The sequence below is a fragment of the Macrobrachium nipponense genome, chromosome 6, assembly GCF_015104395.2.
Source record: "Macrobrachium nipponense isolate FS-2020 chromosome 6, ASM1510439v2, whole genome shotgun sequence".
NCBI classification, from domain to species: domain Eukaryota; kingdom Metazoa; phylum Arthropoda; class Malacostraca; order Decapoda; family Palaemonidae; genus Macrobrachium; species Macrobrachium nipponense.
The window spans coordinates 35,875,576-35,884,867 of record NC_061108.1 but is presented as its reverse complement, the minus strand read 5'-3'; the positions used below and the strand labels follow the sequence as shown (position 1 = coordinate 35,884,867).

The window sequence follows — 9,292 nt, the reverse complement described above, 5'->3', positions numbered from 1 at the left end:
CCTTGCATTTTAATAATTTACTTAATATCTTTGTCTATTTTTTTTATTACATTATCTCTTTCTGTATTTCCTGTTACCTTCACTTATTTCGAATGAACACCATATTCTTTGGAAGCTTAAATAATAATAATAATAATAATAATAATAATAATAATAATAATAATAATAATGATGATGATGATGATGAAAAAGATCGTGTGTTTGAAATACTTCTGAAAGGTCACGAGTTGTTGAAAATGAAACCTGAAAATTGATGTTTGATAACTATGGTTTCAGGATAATTTTTATATGAACTTTCTGCATGACGTGATTTCCTGTTTTAAAAAAGTAGGCTCGGCTTGATGCCTTAAATATATCCTTCTAAAAATTTTTTAATTGTGATTTCAAAAGATGAACCCAATTCATATGGAACCATCCCACAGGGGCCACCGACGTGAAATTTAAGCTTCCAAAGAATATGGTGTTCTTTTGAAAGAAATACGTAATAGGAAATGCTGGGAGAAGAATCTGATTACCAGAAAAAAAGAAATAATAATTTGTAAAAACGGATTTGAAATATTAAAATGTAATTGCCATCTTCTCTGATAAATTATATTAGTTTCTGAGACGTTGATTATGCAAGAAATTCGTTCTTTCTCACATTATACTATGCATCCTAATCAGCATATATATATATATATATATATATATATATATATATATATATATATATATATATATAACAGGAGTATATTTATTATATATGTATATAATCTACATGTATATGTATATATATACTTATATAGATATATATTGTACATACACGAGTATATTTATAATTTATTTATATATATACTTTATATAAATATGTTGTGTTTAGTAAGTAGAGGTTTCGTTTGTGTGTATATATATATATATATATATATATATATATATATATATATACATACATACATACATGCATACATACTGCAACCTACTTAAGACCCTACTTGTTAAATACGACATGCTCATCCTTCAGACTTCTCAGACATAGCAAGATCAATACAAGAAGCCATGATGGACAGCATCCTCCTGAATTACGAGGACGACCTAGCTGGCCTTGAAGTCGTTCTGAGGTCGACCTTGTACTCTGAGGAAATGCGCAACGTGGTTCTCCTTTGTTCCCCTGGGCATACGATGAGCATCTTCGACAAGGTGAAGATGCCCCGTTCAGCGTTTGCTCAGTCATTTAAATTTGATATTTAATGAAAGTCAAGAAAATGGGTAAGTAGGTCAATAGTTGATGGGTAACAGGGAAATAGAGATATGTCGGAATTATTGGATATGTGAACACATATGGAGATTTTTAAACATTTCACCCGATAAATATGATTAGAAATGCACGCCAATGTCAGCCATCTTTTGAAGCCGTGTTATCGTTGCATACACATATATATGCATGATATATATAGATATATATTTATATATATATATATACATATATATATAGATGGTATATACTATATATATATGTATATAGATATATTTATATGATTTCTATATATATGATATATATATCATATATATGTATATAGTATATATATATATATATGTTTCTATATATATATATATATATATATATATATATATGTATAGATTTATATATATATATATATATATATATATATATATAATCATATATGTGTATATATGTATATATATCTATATATCTATGTTTTATACATATATATATAATATATCTATATCTATATCTATATATATTATATATATATATAGTATATTAATATTATATATATATATTATCTATGTATCTATATATATCTATATATCGTAGCTATATATATATCTATCTATATCTTCCTATGAATATATATATATCTATATATATATATATATATTAATATATTATATAGCTATTAATATATATATATATATATATTAACAGCAAAAACCACAGGAATAGTCAGAAATCCAAGCGCTTTCGTCTTTACTCAGACATTGTCAAGGAGTTAATGAAGTACAATTGGAGATAAAAGTCTCAGGTACAAAACAAGATCAAGAATACCAGATGGTTAATTGTCAAAATTCTTACTCCTTTGGTAGGAAACATTTCTAACATGAATATTAAAAACAATGTTGATTTTATAACCAAATTGAATATTTTAAATTTGAATTTTGATTTTAATATGGTTAGTGTTGATGTTGTCTCTTTATTTGCAAAAGTGCCTGTAGATGATTTACTTAAATATTTGGATGAGGAATTAAAACGTCATGACATTCCCTTAAGTGTAGCAAACCTCATTAGTCTCATAAGGTTATGTATCAAAGATAGTAAATTTTGTTTTAATGGGGAATTTTTTGTACAAATGTTTGGCATGGCTATGGGTAATCCCTTATCTCCTGTCCTTAGCAATATTTACATGGAATTTTTTTAGACAAAACTCTTACCAAGAATTTTGCCCCAAAAAGTAATTTGGTTTAGATATGAGGATGATATCTTCTGTATTTGGCCAGTTCACGAAAATCCCCAGGAATTCCTTAATAATCTCAGTAATTCAGTCCCTTCTATAAAATTTACTGTAGAGGAAGAAAGAAATTGTAATTTGAATTTTCTTGATGTAACTGTCCATAGAAATGATAGAAATTTCACCTTTTCGGTCTTTCGATAATCAACTAACATTGCCTCTTTTGTTCATTACCACTCCAATCACCATCAAAATGTTAACTTCTCTGTTTTTTCTGGGATGTTCCTAAGTGCTTTACGTGTCTGTAGACTGCAGTTTATTGACGCTGAAATTAAAATTATTTATGATATTGCATTGAAACTTAAATACCCAAGGACTTTTATAGATGTGGCATGGAAAAGAGCTAGAAAAACATTTTATTCAACCAAGGACAAACTTGAATTTAGTAAGCATAACATTCTAAAATTACCCTATGATGAAATATTTTTAGATATTCCTAGAATTTTAAAGGTATTTAACATAAATGTTATTTCCAGTAATATTAATGTCAAGAGTTTCATAATAAAAAATTCTCCTAAAGATCTTCCAGGCTGCATATATGAAATTCCTTGCAAAAAGTGTGATAAAGTCTATTATGGACAGACCGGTAAATCTCTTTCACAACGTCTCAAGCAACATCAATATTCTGTGAGAACTGGGCAAATATCGAATGCATTATTCGTACATATGAGAGATTTAGACCATCCTATTAACTGGAGTCAAGCAAGAGCCTTAATTCCATGTAATGACACAGTTAAAAGGAATATCATTGAATCTTGTTTCAACAAGTCAAATAATAGAAATGTTCTAAATTTAAGTCTTGGTTTATTTAAACTTGATGCTTTCATTATGAAAAAACTTGTAGATAAATATAAGCAACAAAATTAATATATTCAGATTTTACATGTTTTGGACTGTAAAGATACTTTGTAGTTTCAGTTAGGTTTGTGACTGTGTAATATCCGATAATCCTGGATTATCTCTTTTAATTTTTACCCTTTTGACAATTAACCATCTGGTATTCTTGATCTTGTTTTTGTACCTGAGACTTTTATCTCCAATTGTACTTCATTAACTCCTTGACAATGTCTGAGTAAAGACGAAAGCGCTTGGATTTCTGGCTATTATTTTCCTGTGGTATTTGCTTATTTATGAAGTCACGTGCATCTACAGTGATTTTTTAAGCATATATATATATATATATATATATATATATATATATATATATATATATATATATATATATATATATTGCTACTTTCAAAATGCATATATCTCCTCTGTGACTGTATAAAATGTTATGTAGAATTGTGCAACATTTTTTCAGATTCCTAGATAGCTTAGAGATAGGATGTTTTAAATGTGTGTTCAGATTTTGCATAACGTAATGTAAAAGAATAATATATATAACGTAGAATGTAAAAAAAGAGAGAGATTTTCTTTGTCCATTCGAAACTACGATTTGTTTCCCTATTATGTCAGCACTGTGAGATTAGAGGAACTGCGAGATCTCCGTTTGCTTTCCTAATCTGTCAACACATTTGATAAGCGAGCTCTAGACTTCATTTGTGTTTTGAGAATCTGTCATCAAGTAAGATAAGGGCTTCTGCTTCGACCGATCGAGTAGAGTACATGTCTTTTTTTTTAACAGACTAGACTCATACGTGTATGTCTTTGCCGAGTGCCACATGCAGATTACACATTTTGTATATAAAGTTGTGTAAGATTTCGAAGCTTCTGGAAGAGTTATTGCCCAAAAACGTTTTGTGCCAGATCCCCAGTCCAGCTTTCGCAAGTGAAGAGAATTTCATTAGATCTTAGATTCTCGAGGCGTTAACATCTCTCTCTCTCTCTCTCTCTCTCTCTCTCTCTCTCTCTCTCTCTCTCTCTCTCTCTCTCTCTCCATCCTTGAGATTATATTAACGTAACGTAAATTGGTCACTCATAACTTGAGAATTTCATATTTGATATTTCTTAGAGTTTATTTAGTGTTAAATAGTGTTTTTGTGGAATCTGAACAAACGTTGTAACGGCGCCTGGTTTTTGTGAAAGTGTAAAACAAGCCTGCAGCAAAGAAAGAAGTTGGTATACCAAAAAGGTAAAGTGTGTTGTATTTTTTTATTAGTTGCAGCTAATATCTAATGGTTATGATGGTTTGGTAAGAAACTAATAACGGATAGGAACAGTGGTTAACTAATAACTAATAACAGATGGTTACGAAGGTTTGATAAAAACTGATGGTTACAATGTTTTGAGTGAAAAGATTTTCACTTTTACACATTGCAAATTTTTGTGTTTTGTGTTTGTTTCATTTTGTGCATTTTTTCATTTTGTTGTTGAAGTGTGCCTTTTTATTTTGATACTGTCCACATTTTTACATTCACAATTTAATTGACTTAGTTATTTTCATTGCTTAATCATTGCACATTTAATTAATTTTAACACTTGTGAATTAATTTGCTTTTACTTAGAATTCTTTTCAAGTTTTATTATTGTTTAGCACTTGTGAATTAATTTCAAATTTTCAATTATTGCCTAGCACTTTTGAATTTCAATTGAATTAATTTTCTTGAATTTTGTGATAAATTAATTTTGATTTAATTTTACTCAATTAATTCAAGAATTAATTAAACTTTACTTTGTTTTCAGGTAACAGTAATTTTCCCTAATAGTGTGAATTTCACTTATAAATTTTGAGTTTAAGAATAAAATTTTGTATTTAAAATTTTTATAAGTGTTTTTATTTTTATACCAGTATATTTGCATATGATTATGATTACGTTAGGTAGAAACATAGAGTGGTGATTAATCTGCTTTCCTTCAATTTACTTGAAGTGACTTAGAACCAGGGAAGTACTTAGACTTCTGAAATCAGGGAAATACTTAGACTTTTAAAGTTGTTGATGGAGTGATGCCCTTTGATTAATTTAATTACTTACAAGATTACCTCACACCTGTTTTGATGAACTTAGTCTGATTTTCTGCAATACTGGTAAGTTATTAAAGGATCACTGTTGCCTTTAGAGTATTCAGTCGTTTAATACCTGTGATGAGGGTTCAGGTGTCTGGCTTTTGTGAGGTAACAATAAATGAATGGTAAGTGTAGTAACCAGATACTTGGCACTTCGTAACATGTATTAATGGTGCCCAGAGACTCGGGAAAGCAGATTTCATTATCACCCTAGTATATACTGGTGGTGTTAGGGATATATTTTGTTAGGAGAGTGACCATATAGTTTTGCTTTGCATTTATTGTATTGAATTGTAAGTTGATAACTTAGAGGAAAATGGCTCAGTTCAAGGTTTAGGAATTTTTAGCAGCCCCTTCCATCCAAGTTTTATCTGAAACCACTCTGACTAAGGCACAGTGGAGTGCTTTAGCAGTGGCATGTGGTGGTTATGTGTCTACTAGTATGGTAAAGGCACAAATAAGATGTATTGCTATGGAATCATTGATAAACTCTGGTAGAATAACTAATGAAGATGAGTTAGAATTGACTCAAGAGTTGTTGAATGTAGCACGTGCTGATCTCATAAATAAGCAAGCAGAAAAGAAAGAGAAAAGTGATGCAGAGTTAGAGCTTAAACGCTTTGAAGCAGAAGAGAATTTGATTAAGCTGAAAATGCAAGCTGAAAGAGAAAGAATAGACAGGGAAAAACAAGAAAGAAGAGAAAAAGAAGAAGAAAAAGCAGCAGAAGAGGAAAGAGAGAGGATAAAAGAGGAAAGAGAAATTGCAAGACATAAAAGGGAAATGGAATTGATAAGAGCTAGATCCATATTACCTGTAACACTGTTTAACCCTAACCAAGGTAATCAAGACCCTGTATTTGATGTAGTAAGAGTACAGAAGTTAATCCCTAAGTTTACTGAAGAAGCTCTAGATGAGGTTTTTGATCACTTTGAGAAAGTGGCTTCAGGTATGGGATGGCCAGAGGATGAATGGTCAGTTTTGCTACAAAGTGTCTTGATTGGCAAAGGGAGAAGTATTTATCTACCTTAACAGCTGATCAGTGTAAAGACTACAAGGTACTTAAACACAGTGTGCTACAAGTTTACCAGATGACCCCAGAGTACTACAATGAAAGATTCAGAAATTTAAGAAAAGATGAGAAGGGAACATTCTTAGATTATGCTTACAAAGTGAGGTGTTTCAAACGTTGGTTAGAAGCTGCTAAAGTAAAAACTTTTGATGAGTTAGAAGAGTTACTTGTTCTTGAACAGTATCTTAAGGGAATTCCTGAACATATAAGAGCATATTTGAGAGAGAGAGAGAGGCGAAGAAACTTGACAAAGCTGCTACACTGAGTGAAGATTACAATATAATCTGTGGTAAACGTAATTACAATGTCAAGTACCAGAGTCAACAACGCCCAGGTTTTAAGTCTTATCCAAATAACAGGAACAAATTTAATGGGAAACCTACAAGTGATACTACCAAGAGTACACAAGGTAATACAACTCAGCAAGCTAATGTGAAAACCTCATCCAGTTTTTCAAGACAGTTACAGAAACCTAATGTTGTCTGTTTCAAGTGTGGAAGAGTAGGACACTACAGTGAAGAGTGTTACCGGAATCAACAGCAGTCAAAGCCAGTTGGTCAAGTTGTGAAAGGTGACCAGGTGAAACAAACTACGAAGAGCAGTGTGGGAAAGAATCAGACTCCAGAGAAGAATGAAACTAAACAAGCTGAATGTTTAGCAACCAGTGGAAATGTTACCTCAAGCAGTGAGTGGCTTAGCAGTGTGGAGGCTTTTAAGCCATAAATCTATGAGAGTATGCTGTCAACTCAAGAAGGAAGTATGCAGGTTACCATCAGTCAGATATTACGTGATACAGGGAGTAACCATAGTGTGGTAGTACGTGGTTCTCACCCTCAGTTGGAGAAGAGTCTCACAGGAGATTCAGTTATTTTGAAGGGTATAGGAGGAGAGGAAGTAACTCGTATATGCCGCTTACATCTGTCATGTGAATTGGTGACAGGGAATGTTGATTTTGCTGTAAAGGACTCACTGGCTGTGGAAGGTGTAGATGTTCTGTTGGGGAATGAAGTTGGTGGTGTGCCATTTATTCCTTGTCCTGTAGTGACAGACAAACCATTGAGGATTAGTCATACAGTAGAGTTGGAGAAGAATAACCCCCACCTGTTTCCTAGTTGTGTAACTACCAGAAGTATGAAGAGGACTACGACTGCAAGTGAAGAAACTGAGGATTTACACACCCAAGAAGAATCAAGTGAAGGATCTTTGTGCTTAGAAGAATTATTCCAGAGAAGTGAAGTTTCCCATAGTGCTGACCAAGAAGAGATTTCCCAAGAAGATGAAGAAGACGACGACAACGAAGAAGAAGAACCTGATGTTCCTGAAGAGACTCCGAGTAGTCAAAGTGTTCCTGAAGACAGTAGTGAAACTACAGTAGCTGAGTTAGCAGATATTGAGAATTCAACCCTAGAAGTTGGTCAAGTGACAAGAGAGAAGCTGATGGACTTGCAGAAGAAGGATGCTTCGGTAACTGATTTGTTCTTCAGAATTGTTGATCGAGAAGAGATGCAACAAACTCCTACCTGTTACTATCTGAAGGAAGGTTTACTGATGAGGAAGTATAGACCTACAGATATACCAGGAGATGCTGTATGGGGCGAATATCATCAAATTTTGATTCCATATCCATTGAGAAAGCAAGTGGTTGCAGTAGCTCATGAGTCTGGACATATGGGAATCAGGAAGACTGTGGAGAAGATCATGTAATGTTTTTTCGGGCCTGGACTTCATAAAGATGTTAGCAGGTTTTGTCATGAGTGTCATACCTGCCAGATAGCTGGAAAACCAAATGAAACCAACAAGAAAGCCCCCCTACAACCTATAGAAGTTGGAGGAGAACCCTTTAGCAAAGTGATTATAGATATGGTTGGACCGCTGCCAAAGACAAAGAAAGGAAATGAGTATTTGTTAACATTAATGTGTCCTGTGACAAGATATCCAGAAGCAATCCCTGTTAAAAACATATCTGCCAAGATAGTTGCTGAAAAACTTGTGGAGTTTTTCTCAAAGTTTGGTATACCAGAAATTGTACAAAGTGATAGAGGAACGAACTTTACTTCCAAGTTATTCCAGGATGTGATGAATTTGTTAGGAGTGAAACAACAGTTATCCACTGCCTATCATCCAGAAACTCAAGGTACCTTGGAAAGGTCCCACCAGACATTGAAAAGTATGGTGACAAAGTATTGTTCTGAGTCAGGAAGAGAATGGGATGTTGGTTTACCATTAATGTTGTTTGAAGTTTGGAGTGCTTATCAAGAAAGTATGGGATGTTCACCTAGTGAAATGATTTTTGGAAGAGAAGTGAGAGGACCATTGAAGATTCTTGCAGAAAATTGGGAAGATAATCAAGAGGAAAGCCAAGGAGAGTATGTGAAGAACTTAAGGAAAAGGTTGAAAGAGATTAGAAAATTCTCTTTAGAAAACTTGAAAGTGAGTCAAGAGAAAATGAAAAGGAGATTTGATGCCAAGACTAAGCTAAGAAGTTTTAGTGTTGGTCAACAAGTGTTAGTGTTCTTACCTGTCAAGAGATTTCCCCTCACTAATAAATTTCAAGGTCCTTACAAGATAATTCAAAAGTTAAGTGATAGAACTTATGTGATTGAAACACCAGAAAGAAGAAGACAAAGGAAAATACATGTGAACCTCTTGAAACCTTATTTCTCAGAAACTAAAACTGAAACTGTGTCAGTAACCCAAACAACTTTATCTACAGAAGACGATGATGACTACGAATTGGGAACTGCAAGCAAGATAAATAATTCTTC

The 9,292-nt window shown here is 32.6% G+C and overlaps 1 protein-coding gene across 1 annotated transcript in view; it reads left to right on the top strand.

The window, feature by feature from the left end:
* LOC135216491 (glutamate receptor ionotropic, kainate 2-like) overlaps positions 1 to 9,292 on the top strand; it is a 165,139-nt gene that overhangs the window by 94,230 nt on the left and 61,617 nt on the right. Inside the window, exon 3 of the mRNA XM_064251862.1 lies at positions 1,001 to 1,176. Within this exon, the coding sequence (XP_064107932.1) occupies positions 1,001 to 1,176 (176 nt within the window). The remainder of the gene's footprint in view (positions 1 to 1,000; positions 1,177 to 9,292) is intronic.